The sequence below is a fragment of the Hylobates moloch genome, unplaced genomic scaffold (assembly GCF_009828535.3).
Source record: "Hylobates moloch isolate HMO894 unplaced genomic scaffold, HMol_V3 SCAFFOLD_26, whole genome shotgun sequence".
NCBI lineage: Eukaryota > Metazoa > Chordata > Mammalia > Primates > Hylobatidae > Hylobates > Hylobates moloch.
In genome coordinates, this window is record NW_026652301.1 from 4,748,452 (window position 1) to 4,766,372 (window position 17,921).

General features: G+C 37.5%; 1 protein-coding gene across 5 annotated transcripts in view; it reads right to left on the minus strand.

Moving 5' to 3' along the window:
- LOC116463116 (utrophin-like) overlaps positions 1 to 17,921 on the minus strand; it is a 572,404-nt gene that overhangs the window by 352,539 nt on the left and 201,944 nt on the right. For all 5 annotated transcript variants that reach the window (XM_058434468.1, XM_032146075.2, XM_058434467.1 and 2 more), the window contains 6 exons: positions 16,630 to 16,779; positions 15,493 to 15,654; positions 14,136 to 14,264; positions 13,240 to 13,413; positions 10,890 to 11,045; positions 6,494 to 6,664 (listed from right to left, as the gene is read on the minus strand). In XM_058434468.1, the coding sequence (XP_058290451.1) occupies positions 6,494 to 6,664; positions 10,890 to 11,045; positions 13,240 to 13,413; positions 14,136 to 14,264; positions 15,493 to 15,654; positions 16,630 to 16,779 (942 nt within the window). The remainder of the gene's footprint in view (positions 1 to 6,493; positions 6,665 to 10,889; positions 11,046 to 13,239; positions 13,414 to 14,135; positions 14,265 to 15,492; positions 15,655 to 16,629; positions 16,780 to 17,921) is intronic.

Genomic DNA, 17,921 nt, shown 5'->3' on the forward strand with positions numbered 1-17,921 from the left:
ATAACAAACAGTCTCTCAGACCACAGTGCAATCAAATTAGAACTCAGGATTAAGAAACTCACTCAAAACCGCACAACTACATGGAAACTGCACAACCTGCTCCTGAATGACTTCTGGGTAAATAACAAAATTAAGGCAGAAGTAAGTAAGTTCTTTGAAACCAATGGGAACAAAGACACAACATAACAGAATCTAGGACACAGCTAAAGCAGTGTTTACAGGGAAACCTATAGCACTAACTGCCCACATGAGAAAGCAGGAAAGGTCTAAAATCGACTCCCTAATATCACAATTAAAAGAACTAGAGAAGCAAGAGCAAACAAATTCAAAAGCTAGCAGAAGACAAGAAATAACTAAGAGCAGAGCAGAACTGAAGGAGATAGAGACACAAAAACCCTTCAAAAAAATCAGTGAACCCAGGAGCTGGTTTTTTGAAAAGATTAACAAAATAGATAAGCCACTAGCCAGACTAATAAACAAGAAAAGAAAGAAGAACCAAATAGTCACACACAAAAAAAGATAAAGGGGATATCACCAATGATCCCACAGAAATACAAACTACCATCAGAAAATACTATAAGCACCTCTACAAAAATGAACTAGAAAATGTAGAAGAAATGGGTAAATTCCTGGACACACACATCCTCACAAGACTAAACCTGGAAGAAGTTGAATCCCTGAATAGACCAACAACAAGTTCTGAAATGGAGGCAATAATTAATAGCCTACCAACCAACAAAAGCCCAGGACCAGATGGATTCACAGCTGAATTCTACTAGAGCTACTAAGAGGAGCTGGTACCATTCCTTCTGAAACTATTCCAAACAATAGAAAAAAAGGGACTCCTCCCTAACTCATTTTATGAGGCCAGCATCATCCTGATACCAAAACCTAGCAGAGACAAAACAAAAAAAAGAAAATTTCAGGCCAATATCCCTGATGAACATCAATGCGATAATCCTCAATAAAATACTGGCAAACTGAATCCAGCAGCATATCAAAAAGTGTATCCACCATGATCAAGTTGGCTTCATCTCTGGGATGCAAGGCTAGTTCAGTGCAAATCAATAAATGTAATCAATACACAAATCAATAAATATAATCCATCACATAAGCAGAACCAATGACACAAACCACATGATTATCTCAATAGATGCAGAAAAGGCCTTCGATAAAATTCAACACCCCTTCATGCTAAAAAAACACTAAATAAACTAGGTATTAACTGAACATACCTCAAAATAATAAGAGCTATTTATGACAAAGCCACAGCCAATATCATATTGAATGGGCAAAAGCTGAAAGCATTCCTTTTGAAAACCGGCACAAGACAAGGATGCCCTCTCTCACCACTGCTATTGAACATAGTATTGGAAGTTCTGGCCAGGGCAATCAGGCAAGAGAAAGAAATAAAGCGTATTCAAATAGGAAGAGAAGAAGTCAAATTGTCTCTGTTTGCAGATGACATAATTGTATATTTAGAAAACTCTATAGTCTCAGCCCAAAAACTCCTTAGGCTGATAAGCAATTTCAGCAAAGTCTCAGGATACAAAATCAATGTGCAAAAATCACAAGCATTCCTATACACAATAATAGAGAGCCAAATCATGAGTGAACTCTCATTCACAGTTGCTACAAAGAGAATTAAATAGCTAGGAATACAACTTACAAGGGATGTGAAGGACCTCTTCAAGGAGAACTACAAACCACTGCTCAAGGAAATAAGAGAGGACACAAATAAATGGAAAAACATTCCATGCTCACGGATAGGAAGAATCAATATCGTGAAAATGGCCATACTGCTCAAAGTAATTTTTAAATTCAATGCTATTCCCCTCAAACTACCATTGACTTTCTTCAGAGAATTAGAAAAAAAACACTTTAAATTTCATACGGAACCAAAAAGAGCCCATATAGCCAAGAAAATCCTAAGCAAAAAGAACAAAGCTGGAGGCATCCACCTGACTTCAAACTACACTATCAGGCTACAGTAACCAAAACAGCATGGTACTGGTACCAAAACAGATATATAGACCAATGGAACAGAACAGAGGCCTCACAAATAACACCACACATCTATAACTAACTGATCTTTGACAAACCTGACAAAAACAAGCAATGGGGAAAGGATTCCCTATTTAATAAATGGTGTTGGGAAAACAGGCTAGCCATACGCAAAAAACTGAAACTGGACCCCTTCCTTACACCTTATCCAAAAATTAACTCGAGACGGATTAAAGACTTAAACATAAGACCTAAAACCATAAAAACCCTAGAAGAAAACCTAGGCAATACCATTCAGGACACTGGCATGTGCAAAGACTTCTTGATTAAAACACCAAAAGCAATGGCAAAAAAAGCCAGAATTGACAAATAAGATCTATAAACTAAAGAGCTTCTGCAGAGCAAAAGAAAGTACCATCATAGTGAACAGGTAACCTAGAGACTGGGAGAAAGTTTTTGCAATCTATCCATCTGACAAAGAGCTAATATCCTGAATCTACAAGGAACTTAAACGAATTTACAAGAAAAAACAAACAACTCCATCAAATAGTAGGTGAAGGATATGAACAGGCACTTCTCAAAAGAAGACATTTATGTGGCCAACAAACATGAAAAAAAGCTCATCATCACTGGTCATTAGAGAAATGCAATTCAAAACCACAATGAGATACCATCTCACACCAGGTAGAATGGCGATTATTAAAAAGTCAGGAAACAACAGATGCTGGAGAGGATGTGGAGAAATAGAACACTTTTACACTGTTGGTGGGAGTGTACATTAGTTCAACCATTGTGGAAGAGGTGATTCCTCAAGGATCTAGAACCAGAAATATCATTTGACCCAGAAATCCCATTACTGGGTATACACTCAAAGGATTATAAATCATTCTACTCTAAAGACATGCCCACGTATGTTTATTGCAGCACTATTCACAATAGCAAAGACTTGGAATCAACCCAAATGCCCATCAATGTTAGACTGGATAAAGAAAATGTGGCACATATATACCATGGAATATTACGTAGCTATTAAAAATGTGAGTTCATGTCCTTTGCAGGGACCTGGATGAAGTTGGAAACTATCATTCTCAGTACGCTAACACAGGAACAGAAAACCAAACGCCACATGTTCTCACTCATAAGTGGGAGTTGAACAATGAGAACACATGGACACAGGGAAGGGAACATCACACACTGAGGCCTGTTGCGGGGTGGGGGTCTAGGGGAGGGATAGCATTAGGAGAAATACCCAATGTAGATGACAGGTTGATGAGTGTGGGAAATGACCATGGCATATGTATACCTACGTAACAAACCTACACGTTCCGCACATGTATCCCAGAACTTAAAGTATAACAATTAAAAAAAAAAGCTAGTAGAAAAAATAAGTAAATAATTAAATGAACCTGGAGTGGAGGTGGTCTTTCTAAGCACTAAAGGCAGAAATAATGAAGAAAAAGATGGATTTTGTTTATTAAAAAATATTCAGAAGGGTTTACTTTTTTCAAAAAAAAACTTAAAAAAACAAAAAAGGAAGCTACAGTAATAAAAAAATTTGTTTGAAATCAAACACAACTCACTAAGCATTGATAATCAGAAGAGATAAAAAGCTCCAAATTAAAAGACCAATTTGGTGATAAAAAATGGCCAGAATTAGAGGAAAAAGCAGTATTTTTAACAGTGCTATAGAAGACCTATAAACTCGTCAAAAATGTTCTAATTAAATAACTGAAACATGATGTCAAGTAGAAATTCTCATTCGCATGTGGTGGGTGCACTATTTCTGAAGGACAATTGCATAATATGTATAAGACTTAAAATGGATATATTCCTGTCCCTTGATCGATACTTTTAGGGTTAAGAATTTATCCTCAGGAAATAATTATGAATGTATGATATGGTTTAGTATATTCACCACAGCATTATCTGTAATAGTGAAAATCGTAATAATTTAAATGGACATGAATAGAGAAATGAGAAAATAAAAAAATTAAGAATGAAATACTATGCATATCTCTAATATGCTATACAAAAACAAGTATAGGTAAAGAAAAATGCTAAAGATGTAAGTTTTTAAAAGAAGGTCAATAAATACTAGTTACAACAAAATCTATTTTTAAATATATGCTTTTGCATGTGCACATCGAAATGTGCCCAAAAAAATGAAAAAATAACAGTATTGTTTGATTATAGGTGATTTTTGCTCCTGTTTTTTTGTATTACACTACGCAAATTTCATTCAAACAGCTCCTATTACTTATGTTACTAATAAAAAAAAGTAATGATTTTCAAAGTATACTGCACAAGGAAGATAATATGTCCTTGAAAAACTTAAATTTAACAAAAATAAAGTTTGGTGTCTTTGTTTTGCATTCATCCACAATACACTGATGACTTGCAATGTTCATTTCCCTCATACATTCCTTTCTTCACTTGCTTTACACTCACACAGCTCATGGCATGATCACGCTTTTCATGAGCTTTTTTCTAAACTGAGAATAGTCTTTCCAGTGTCTACTATCTTAACTTTCTCCCAGCTGTCATCTCCACAGAACATTCAAAGTAAGCAGGAGTTGCGTCGCCCCACAACCTCTCAGCACCTTCTCCTCAAGGCCCACAGCAAACATGTAGAGCTGTAGAGGGTGTCAAACTGATACTTGTGGCTTTATATAAACATCAGTCACAGTATTGATCATTTATATTCAGCACTTCCCACTAGTATACTTGCTTCTTTCTCAGGAAAGAGATTTAGGAAAACAGAATGCCTTGTTAAAAGAACTACTCGTGTTCCATTCAATTCTTTGTCTACTGCAGAAGCCAGAACCAGCAAATCAACTTTCTAATCTGTGATTTCAAAGTACAGGGTTAAAGAAAACTCTTGTATTGATTTTTTAAAACTCTATTCCTATGTTCTTTACATCTGTAAGTTTGCAATAGAAAGATTAGTTATTGGTTTTAAAATGTTATTAAAGAGGAAGTAAACTTAGCACAATTCTTTGTAAATACTCTGTAAATATGTGTCATTGATTTTGAAGATGGTGAATTAGGCTTTTAAGTACTATATAAACATAATACCTATAAAGGCCTTGATGATCCATGAATGTAATGCTTTTGGAATCAAGATAAAAATATCTTATTAAAAGAGCTGTTTTACAAATAACCTCATTAAAAAGTGGGCAAAGAAAATGGACACTTTACAAAAGACATACTAGCAGCCAACAACACATGAAAAAATGCTCAACATCACTAACATTAGAGAAATGCAAATTGAAACCACAATGAAATACCATCTCACACCATTCAGAATGGCTATTATTAAAAAGTCAAAAAATAACAGATGTTGGCAAGGTTGCAGAGAAAAAGGAACACTTTTTTTTTTTTGAGACGGAGTCTTGCTGTCGCCTAGGCTAGAGTGCAGTGGCGTGATCTCGGCTCACTGCAGGCTCCGCCCCCCCAGGGTTCACACCATTCTCCTGCCTCAGCCTCCCGCATAGCTGGGACTACAGGTGCCCGCCACCTCGCCCGGCTAATTTTTTGTATTTTTAGTAGAGACAGGGTTTCACCATGTTAGCCAGGATGGTCTCGATCTCCTGACCTCGTGGTCCACCTGCCTCGGCCTCCCAAAGTGCTGGGATTACAGGCGTGAACCACCGTGCCCAGCCAAGGAACACTTTTATACTGTTGGTGGGAATGTAAATTAGTTCAGCCTCTGTGGAAAGCAGTTTAGAAATTTCTCAAAGAACTTCAAACAGAATTCTGATTACTGACCCAGAAGTCTGATTACTGGGTATATAGGCAAAGGAAAATAAACTGTTCTACCAAAAAGACACATGCACTCATATGTTCATCAGCACTATTCACAACAGCAAGGACATGTCATCAACCTAGGTGCCCATCAATGGTGGACTGGATAAAGAAAATGTGATACATATACACCATGGAATACTATACAACCATAAAAAAGAATGAAATCATGTCCTTTGCAGCAACATGGATGCAGCTGAAGGCCATTAGCCTAAGTGAATTAATGCAGGAATGGGAAACTAATCACCACATTTTCTCGCTTACTAGTGGGAGCTAAACATTGGGTACACAAGGCCATAAAGAAGGGGAACGATAAACATTGGGGACTAGTAGAGGGGCGAGAAACAGAGGGAGGCATGAGCTGAAAAACTACCTAGTGGGTACTATGCTTACTACCTGGGTGATGGGATCATTCATACCCCAAACCTCAGCATCACACAATATATCCATGTAACAAACCTATACGTGTACCCCTTAATCTAAAAGTAGAAATTATAAAGAAAATAAAATATAATCATTGTTTTTAAATATTTTTTCTTAGGACAGAGAAGTGGAAAAACAATGCAAAAAAGAAAAGGCTAGATTTAATATGAAATGGAGGGACATGGTATCCAACCAGGTCGCCCAGAACAAATGCCATGTTACACTGGCATCATGCTGGTGTGTCGTCTGAACTACAACTTACTTTAGCCCAGGAAATTTCTGTATCCAAGTCACCAAGCAGACGTTCTGAAGTGGACTTCTGTACCAATTCAGTTTCAGTAGCAGAAAGCCATTCAGAGAGAGAAGCAGCCTCTTTCTTCATTTTCCGGGCCAACTGTGATGCTCTTTCCAGATCCTGTTTTCCTTCTGTCACCTGAGATGGAGAGAGAGACAGGGAGAGACTGAAACTGAGATGGGAATGAACATAAAGGAGAATGAATCAGAATGTTAACTAAAGATCCAAACTGATTCATATATAACCCCCAAGACATACATAACCTTTGTCTGTAGCACCTTAGAATCCTCTAAGCTTGCATTTCTGCAAGGAGGCAATATACCATAGTGGTTAAGTGCCAGGCAATCCTGGGTTTTCATCTTAGCTCTATCATTAATTTCCTAAGTGACACTGGCAGAGGTATAGCCCTCAAAAGATTGGTATGAGGCTGGGCACAGTGGCTCATGCCTATAATCCCAGCACTTTGGGAGGCCGAGGCAGGCAAATCTCTTGAGTCCAAGAGTTTGAGACCAGCCTAGGAAACATGACAAGACCTCATCTCTACAAAAAATACAAAAAATTAGCCAGTGTGGTGGTGCGTGCCTGTAGTTTCAGCTGGTCAGTAGGCTGAGGTGGGAGAATCACTTGAGCCCAGGAGGCTGGGGCGGCAGTGAGCCATGATCCTGCCACTGCACTCCAGCCTGGGCAACAGAGCAAGAGCCTGTCTCAAAAAAAAAAGATTGTTATGAGTATTAAGCGAGAAAAACACACATAAAAGAGCAGAAAATAAAGTTAAAAAATCACTAGTATCTATTATAATTTTGAACAGAAGATATCTTAGAATCCTCTCCATGAAGGAAAAATACTGTATTATAGTAACTTGATGGGAAAATAGCACCATTTTCGCAATTACATGTTTTATAATTAACCACTTTAACTTAAAATGCAGTACATGACTATACAACCTAAACCTTATTATTATTTTGCTCTTATTGTTGTTGACAGAAAACAAATGAACTTAACTAACATTTACCAAGCTCTTAATACAGCTTCCGTGTTGTGCTAAGGAATCTTACACATGTATGCAATAAAAATTCACAAAGCCTCTTTCTACTTTATGGATAATGAAAATGAAACTTAAAGCGTTTAAGGCCAAGGCCAGGGTGATACAATCTTTGGATTGAGCCATGCCATTCTGGCTTCTACCCCCATCACTCCCAGACATTGCCCTTGCTAAGTTCAATAATAACCCCAGTGGCAACTGATCTAATGAATATGTTTACCTGGACATCATATTTAACTTTCAGTAATATCCAAAACAGGTAAATACACTCATTCTCAAAATACTATCTTCCCCTGGCTTTCCAGACCTAGTACTCACCTGTGTCCCTACCACTTCTTGCTACTTATATTAGTTTCTTTTGCAAGCACATCTTCCTCAGATTTCTTACTAAATGATGTAATTCTTAAGACTTGGTTGAGGGCCCTCTTCTTTCACTATATCCTGTTCCTAGGAAATCTATCATCCCCGATTACTTTTATTACTACCTCTATGCAGATGACTCATAAAATCCACCTCTTCAGTCCAGATATATTCTCCAGACCCAAATAATCATGTGAGTACCCAACATTTCCAATTAACATTCTCAAAGGTTCTTAAAATGTCAACATGTCCAATACATACCTGTGATTTCTGCATGCTTCTACCTTTTTTTTCTTTTTTTGAGACAGAGTTTTCACTCTTGTTGCTCAAGCTGGAGTGCAGTGGCACAATCTCGACTCACTGCAACCTCGGCCTCCCAGGTTCAAGTGATTCTCCTGCCTCAGCCTCCCAGGTAGCTGGGATTACAGGCACATGCCACCACACTCAGCTAATTTTTTTTTTTTTTTTTTTTTTTTTTTTGAGTAGCAACAGGTTTTTGCCATGTTGGCCAGGCTGGTCTCAAACTCCTGACCTCAGGTGATCCACCAACTTGGCCTCCGAAAGTGCAAAGATTACAGGCATGAGCCACCACACCCGGACCTCTATCTTTTCTTATAGCACCCATCTCAGTGGCCACACCATCCACATCATCAAGCCAGAAACCCAGGAGTCATCCTTCATCTCTCCTCCTGGACCAAGTCCTATTGATTTTACTTCCTACATATGTCTGAAATCAATTCACTCACTCCATCTCCACTGTCCATCCTAGTTCAAGGTACGACCATCTCTCACCAAGAGTACAACAATGACTTCCTAACTAGTCTCCTCACATCCACTCCAGCCTCTCTCCAATTCCTCTTCCAAAAATGCAGTGAGTAATCCTTTAAAAGACATATCTGAGTATGTGATTTGCCTACTAAAACCTGTGCAATAACTGCTTAAGACACAGATTTTAATCCGTAACACAAGATTGACATTGGCAGGATTTCATCTAATCCTGTCTCCCTAGCACCATGTTCCCCACACTGGCTCCCTCTGCTCTAGCCACATAAATGTACCACACTGCCTTCTGCCTTAGAGCCTTTATATATACTGTTTTATCAGTCTCGAAATCTCCTCTGGTTTCACCCAGGTTACTCATACCCAGACTTCAGATCTCAGCTTTTGCATCACCTCCTCAGGGAAGCCTTCCTAACACACGACTGGGTGAAACCCCCTTTTACCTATACACTTAAAGAACCATGTACATTCTTCATAACTCTTCAGACTGATAATGTGACATCATTTCATGTAAGTACTCAATGTTTTCCTCTTTCACTACCCTAAGTTACATTAGACAAAGAGATAATTTATATCTTTCCTCACCACTGTCTCCTTGTATAATTCCTGACACAGAGTAAAATCTCGATTGAGTGAAACTTTAAATGACAAAATTAATTAATATTAAAATTATAGTCACAATTGGAGAATTAGTGCAAAAACCAGCAATATCATTCCATTCATAAAATGCCCAGTCAGTGAATAAATATAATAATATTTAATGAATAACCAGCTGTATAATTCCAAAAAGAAGGTCTAAGGTATATGTTCCAGACATGTAACGCATCAAAATGTATCACATCAACAATCTAAGCTTGCAGAAGTGAGATCAAAATCACCCAGAAAAAGTATAAACTGGTCATTCTGATTTCAACTGAAAACAAAATTTAAGCTGTTTTTCTCTGGGCTTATGTAGAAACTTCAATATTACCTCAACTGGAAGTAGTTAATATTTCCTAACTGAAAGAAGATCCAAAATACTACCAAACATGGGTTTTCAATATTACCTATTAAGGTTTCACACTTCCACACATTCTATGCTCTCCTGGTTTCAGGGCAAAGATTCAGTCACTCACAGTAAATGCTCAACAACTCCTGCATGGATTCACTAAAATGCCCAAATTAGAGATATTTCTTGGCAGGATTTCAAATCCTGGTAGATTAATGTGAACTTTTTGCCACTGGTTATTTACTAGAGCCCTGATGTTTTAACATTTCTCGGTAAACTACTCAATTTAGAAATGTAAGGACCAACGACTTGAGTTTTTACAGGTATTATTATTTCCCATTTTTCCTACATGAAATGGGAAAACATCAGGACTAAAAACAGAATGTTTCTCACAATTAAAATTACACTTAGAAAAATCTTACATGTTATGACTAGAAAAAAGCCAACACCAGCTACTGCTATCCATTGAAATTTGGAATTATTAACATTTATTTTTTCCCTTGTACTTCTCTGAAGTATTAAGTCTACCACAATGAACATATATTACTTGTAGTTTCCTTAGAATAACTTATGGAATATCAGTAGCCATTGAAAGTATAAATATTAGCCTGAATTAAATATTAAAAATAAATTTTTTTTGAAACAGTGTCTCACTCTGTTGCCTAGGCTGGAGTGTAGTGGTGTGATCTCAGCTCACTGCAACCTCTGCCTCCCAGGTTCAAGCAACCCTCCCACCTCAGCCTCCCAGGTAGCTAGGACTACAGATATGCACCACCATGGCTAATTTTTTTTTTTTTTTTTTGGAAATTTGTTTTGTTTTTGGAGGTTTTCATTTGTATTTTTTTGTAGAGACAAGGTTTCATCATGTTGCCCAGGCTGGTCTCAAACCCCTGGGCTCAAGCCATTACCCGTCTCAGCCTCCCAAAGACCTGGGATTACAGGCATGAGCCACTGTGCCTAGCCAAAAATAAATTTCTGTGTAACTATGAATTACTGTAATATTAGCACATACATTTAAAGAAATATAACAAAACTTATTACAATAAATTGAAAACACGTATGAATCTCATAATTTTCAAACATGCATTTTCCAAAAAGTGAAATTTAAAAATACATGAGAAAGAACGAGAGAGAGAGAGAGATTGAGCGAGAGAGAGAGAGAGCGGGATGAGTTGTAGGGCTGCTCTCCTCACCTGTGCGCCCAGATCATTGTAAAGGACCTTCAGGGAAGTCAGCTGCTCATCCATCCCTTTTGGGTTGTCTGTTTGCTGTTTCTGGACAATATGTCTTCCTGTTTTAATTACAGTTTCCACTTCAAGTTTGACTTCACTCAAAGTTTTATACAGTTTCTTTAAAACAAACAAAGAAAAAGACAAATTACACACTGTGGTGACAACTTGCCAACTGGCATCATGTCAGAACACAGCTTACATAGATTGACAGCTAAGACCTAACTATGGCGATCAAAAGCCATCATCTTTCTCAGATTTGGTCTGAAGGTCGAGTCAAATGAAATCAGGCTTGTAATAACTTCTTCAAATCTAACAAGAAAATAAACTAATAGAGTTTATGCTCATTCTTTTGAAGTCTCAGACAAATGTTTTAAATGTTTATGAAAGTACTTGATAATATAAATATTTTTCCTACATAAAATGGGAAAACATTAGGACTAAAAACAGAATGTTTATCACAATTAAAATTACATTTTAAAAAAATCTTGCATGTTATGACTAAAAAAAGCCAACACCGGCTACTGCTGTCTGTTGGATTTGAAATTATTAACATTTATTTCTATTTCTCGGAAGTACTAAGTCTACCACAATGAGCATATATTATTTGTATAATAAAAAAATACAAAACTCGATATATCAAGATGTATATGACTATAAGTAAACAGATTTCTGATGCAAATCAAAACCACAATAAGATACTAACTCACACCAGTCTGAATGACCATTATTAAACAGTCAAAAAACAACAGATGCTGGCAACGCTGCAGAGAAAAGGGAACACTATACACTGTTGGTAGGATTGTAAATCAGTTCAGCCCCTAGGGAAAGCAGTTTGGAAATATCTCAAAGAACTAAACATAGAATTATTATTTAACCGAGAAATCCTATTACTGGGTATATATGTAAAGGAGGATAATCGTTCTACAAAAAAGCGCTCCCGTGTTTATCACACCACTACACACAATAGCAAAGACATGTCATCAATCTAGGTGCCCATCAATGGGGGAATGGATAAAGAAAACGTGGTACAAATACACCATGGAACACTACACAGCCATAAAAAATGAAATCATGTCCTTTGCAGCAGCATGAATGCAGCTCAAGGCCATTATCCTAAGTAAATTAATGCAGGAACAGAAAACCAAATACTACATGTTCTCACTTATAAGTGGGAGTTAAACAATGGGCACACATGCACATAAAGATGGAAAGCAAAGACACTGGGACTCCAAAAGGAGGGAAGGAGGAAAGGGGCAAGAGCTGAAAAACTACCAATTGGGTACTACATTTATTATTTGGGTGATGGGTTCAGTCGAAGCCCAAACCTCAGCATCATACAATATATCCATGTATCAAATGTGCACATGTATTCTTGAACCTAAAAGTCTTCAAAAATTAAAAATAAAAATAAATTTAAATATAAAAAAAGAAATCGGAGTTCTGTAGGTCAAATTCAGAGCTGTCTTCATCCTAGTTACTTGAAACCAAAAAGCTTTATTCTAAACAGCTTGACACTGTACATCATCATCTCAACATCTCATAGGATGCTGTCATATAACAGACCCCTGAACTATGTTCCATGAAGTCAAGGACAGCACTTTCTCTGATTACCATTATGTCACAATAATCAAATAAATACTTATATACACGCACATATATATTAAAATTTATCCTTTGTTTTGAAAAGCACAAAGAACTGCCCCTATACCTCTCTTATCCTAAAGAGTCTCATCTTAAGTTCTGTGATTCTCAAGCGGAACACTAATTCTAAGATTGTGTCCCTTAGCTACATTATTTTTAAATTTCTATTCAATTGAATTATAAAGTTCAAGACTAAAAAAGTAATAAGGTCTTATATATCGTTTCTTCTTTCCTATCTTAAGGTTTAAATTTCCATTTAAACTTTTATTTTCCTAGAAAATGGAATTTTTATGATATCCATTCTAAGTATGGTTCTTCTAGCTAACTCAAATTTATCCTTGAAAACTTTGCTTATTAGTCACATTTTGCTGAAGCCTTCCTAACTTCATACGGTGATTAAGACGTGTTTCTTTTGTTTTGGTTTTTGTTTGTCATCACGTTATATACATGTCTATTCTAGTTTCCTTAGCTATCTCTCTTATTTCTTCTAATTTCTTTGGAGGGAAAAGACCACACTTCTTATTTTTTAACATGTTTTCCATCACCAATCCTTATGTTTAGCACACTGTAGACTAGTGATCATTGGACACACTAGGCATGTACTTGCTAGACCAAGCCATAACAGCTGCTGAAAAAGCCACTGGATGTGTCAATCACCCAAAAGCCTCACCATACACTTGTCCAGGTGCGTCTGTATGACGTCAGGGTCTACGTCCTTCACATTCAGAACATGAAGTTCTGCTTTCACGCCATCCAGCACACGCTTGCAGTCCAGCATGCGCTGCTCGAAGTTAGCAGGCTTCTGGAAAAGCTGGAACTTTGTGGACACCTCTCGGAGTTTCCTCTATTTGCAGAAATGAAAATATGCAATTCCCATCAGGATGATTATCTCTCTCATCATGAGCATGACACATACTACTAAAATTTTGTACCATAAAGTACCAAAAAAGAATTCAGAAATATGACCCCAAAAAAAAATCCTAATGAAACTTGGTGAGGGTACCCTATTGCCTAAGTGAACTGCATAGCCCAGTGTCAAAAACCATAACACTCAGTGTCTCAATCTCAGAAGTAATAGATTTGGATAAGAAATTTAGATAAAGCTGGCCTCACTGGAATTAAAACTTCATGTTCAAAAAGATAGTTCAGGAACCTAGAACTCAAAATGCCCTTCATCACAAGTTCAGAGTGAAAGTTAATGTCACATCAATCATGAAAGAACTAAATGATGCTGCATCCAATTCATGCTCAGTCTGCCCACAGCATCAGCCACACAATACTGACAGAGGCTCTGCATTAAAGAAAAAGTGTATATAAAGCTAACTTCTAAAACTGGCTCACTCTCTTGTTTCTCATCTCAACTATCAAAATCAGATTCAGTATTTTTCCACCCATGCAACAATTTGTTTCTGCTGCCCTAGGATGCAGCCTTCAACACATCTCTCCCATCCCATGGTTTACATCACAAAGAATACCAACGGTGCCCAAGTAATCAATTCTTTCTCTTTTTAAAAAAAAAATTCCCAACATGTTGAAAAGTAAAAGGAAGCTCCTCGCCCTCTTTACCTGTAGCACATCCATCTGACTTCCTCCTCTGGCAGTCCTACTCTCTGGGGAGGTCAGAGGCTGAGAACGCACATTTCTTCTCAACTCCTCTAGGGTTAGCTCATGAGCTGAGATCTCTGCTTGGATTTTCTAAAAAGAGATAGGAAAGGGGAGAGGATGTCCTTTTTTTTTTTTTCTTAAGTATAAAAAGAGACAATACAAAAGTTCTATATCGTTGTGTAATACATGATATTGTATTTTACATAATGTTGACCTCCACAGAAGCTTTAATAAGTTTTTGTAGGCCGGGTGCAGTGGGATCACGCCTGTAATCCCAGCACTTTGGGAGGCCGAGGCGGGTGGATCACGAGGTCAGGAGTTCAAGACCAGCCTGGCCAAGATGGTGAAACCCCATCTCTACTAAAAATACAAAAATTAGCCGGGCACGGTGGTGGGCGCCTATGAGGTCCCAGCTACTTGGGAGGCTGAGGCAGGAGAATTGCTTGAACCCGTGGGGCAGAGTTTGCAGTGAGCCAAGATCACGCCACTGCACTCCAGCCTGGGCAACAGAGTGAGAACCCATCTAAAAAATAATAATAATAAGTTTTTGTATTATAATAATAATAATATGGCCCACTGCATGGTATGACTATTGTACATGACGCACATGCTAAAGGTCTTTGCATTTGTCGTTTTTAATGTTCGCAACTTATTTATAAGGAAGGAATTGTCCCAACTTCACAGCTAAGAAAACTACAATTTAAAATATACAGGACTTTTCAGCCAGGCACAGTGGCTCACGCCTGTAATCCCAGCATTTTGGGAGGCCAAGGAAGATGGATCACCTAAGGTCAGGAGTTTGAGACTAGCCTGGACAATATGACAAAACCCCGTCTCTACTAAAAATACAAAAATTATTGGGAGGCCGAGGCAGGCAGATCACTTGAAGTCAGGAGTTCAAGACCAGCCTGGCCAACATGGCAAAACCCCGTCTCTACTAAAAATACAAAAAATTAGCCGGGTGTGGTGGCGCATGCTTGTAGTCCCAGTTATTCGGGAGGCTGAGGCAGGAGAGTCACTTGAACCCAGGAGGCAGAGGTTGCAGTGAGCCAAGATCACGCCACTGCACTCCAGCCTGGGTGACATAGTGAGACTCTGTCTCAAATAAATAAATAAATAAAATAAACTATATAAGACTTTTGCCAGAGTCTCACATAGAAAGTAAGAGAACTCCAAAACCCAAATGCTGCCCTGTAATAAGGTCAATCTTTCCCATTGACTCTCGGTTTTGGATAGCAGGAGGAGTTCTCTTACAGTTGAGGAGGCAATTACATAAGCTCTCTTTACAGTTCAAAAGCCCTCAAATCCACGGCAATACCTGAGCTTCCTGTGGAACTTGGAAAGCATCTATCCTGTCAGTCAGGTACGTGGTGAGCTGTTTGTCCAGCTCCCCCAAGCTCTCTTGCAAGACTTGAAGCATCTGGTCAGTTTCCCGCAGGACCTGGAGTTGCTTTTCCAAAGAAATCTGCTTGCTCTCTGCCTGCACAAAGGAGAAACTGAATCATTAGTTGCCCAACACAAATATAAATAGCAGAATATATATATTCTGGCCACTAAGAAAAGACTATAAAAGCTTTCATCCAAGACTTTAGCTTTCTTTATAAATAAATAATAATTACTAATGATAACAGTGAAAATGTCCCACTAAGATCTTATGTACCATGCAGCTGAATTACTAATTATTACTTCTTTCTATATATAATGTTGAAATACAAAAATGTAAAGGTTTCCCGTAAGATGCATTAAACAGAAGATAAAAATGTGTTATTTATTATAATTTTAAAGCATCTTTAGGAATCAGCAATGTCTGCCAATAAGAATATAAAACATAAGAAAAATGTCTATCAATACATAAACATCAGAGTCTCTTTTTTTCCAAAGCCTAAAACAAATTCTATAGGTGTACATATGTATCGAACTACTATTTACAGCACTTTTGGGTTAAGCTTGATGTTATTCATCGGCTGAACATCAACAGTTATTATTTAATATGTGTTTGGAAGCACCTAATATTCACACCCAACCTTCCTATAAAAGAAGTGTTCTTTCTCTAATTTGTGATACGAATATGTATCTTACAACCTGGATATGAACTAAGAGACTATGGCTTTCATAGCAGCTTATGTCAAATATCATGGCCCTAATATTTACTAGGATAGTGTGAGTTGTTGTTCTCATATACAGCTATCATATGATCCTTAATGAAAATTAAATAGTTTGTAAGTAGAAGTAATCTCAAAAATAATTATTTTAATCATCAAGTTCTGTCTTAGAGTGTTAGATCTATTCTTCCTTTCTGAATATTTCAATACCCTCAATGCCCCTGTTAGCATTGGTTACCAACTTTAACCAACATTAAAGATTTTTCCAACATTAAAGCTCTATGATATGGAGCTTAGGGCCAGCTCCACTTCATCAATACCTAATCAACAAGCATGCATGTCCCAACTCTTACCAGGTGACTTAGATCTTCATATCGGCTGTTGAAAGCCTCCAGTTTCTCACTGATTATATCATCCAGGATCCCCCCATCAATCAGAGTCTGGCCAAGCTCTCGAATCTGGGTGCGATTATCTGCCGGGTGGCGCAGAACAGATTCCAGAGACTGGAATGGAGATGGGAAAAAAAAAATAATAATGCATTTACTAAGGCAAAAGGTATCAAGGATTCCCAAAATGTCTGTTTGTTAAACAAGTAATTCTATTTTCTAAAAATCTACCTAAGGAACAGGACCAAAAGTTAAGTAAATTACTAATTCACAAAAATATACATCATGGGATTAAAAAGTGCATAAAATTGAGAAATTAGCACGAGTGATATATGATGATATAATTTCACAAAAATAATTTCAACTATTATTAATTATGGGAGGGTGAGGCAGGAGGATCACTTGAGCCCAGAAGTTCAAGGCTGCAGTGAGCTATCATAGCAGTGGACTCCAGCCTGGGCAACAGAGCGAGACTATGTCTCTAAACAATAAATAAATGAATAACAAAAAGTTAAAAGTAATTATTAATTATATGGGGAAATGCTCATGATATGACACAAAGTTCAAAGGCAGAGAACAGTACTATACAAGCAAAATTATCTCAACTTTTATTAATTATATTACTAAAAATAAGTAGTCATTTTCCTACAATATATGCAGAATAAGAGGCATTGTTTTATATACACACTTTTTATATACATAAATCTAATTAACCATATGGGCTAAATAGCATTCCCAGTTTACAGATTGGAAAACTGAAGCTCAGAAAGGTTAAATTACTTGCCTACATACACACAGTCAAAAGAAAAGCTAAGATTCCAACATGGCTCTAAAGCCTTTAAGACCCCAAAGCCCGGCAAGGTGCAATGGCTCACACCTCTAATCCTAGCACTTTGGTAGGGCAAGGCGGGTGGATCACCTGATGTCAGGAGTTCAAAACCAGCCCGGCCAACATAGTAAAATCCCATCTCTACTAAAAATACAAAATTAGCTGGGGTGGTGGCACACGCCTGTGATCCCAGCTACTCAGGAGGCAGAAGCACGAGAATTGCTTGAACTCAGGAGGTGGAGATTGCAGTGAGCCAAAATCATGCAATTGCACTCCAGCCTGGGCAACACGGCAAGATTCCATCTCAAATAAAAAGATAAATAAGTAAATAAAAGACTCCAAAGCCTTTGATCCAATATACTACCTTCTAGTATGCATACATAAAAGATAATAATTAGGAAGAAATCTACAAACTGTTTTAAAATGTTTA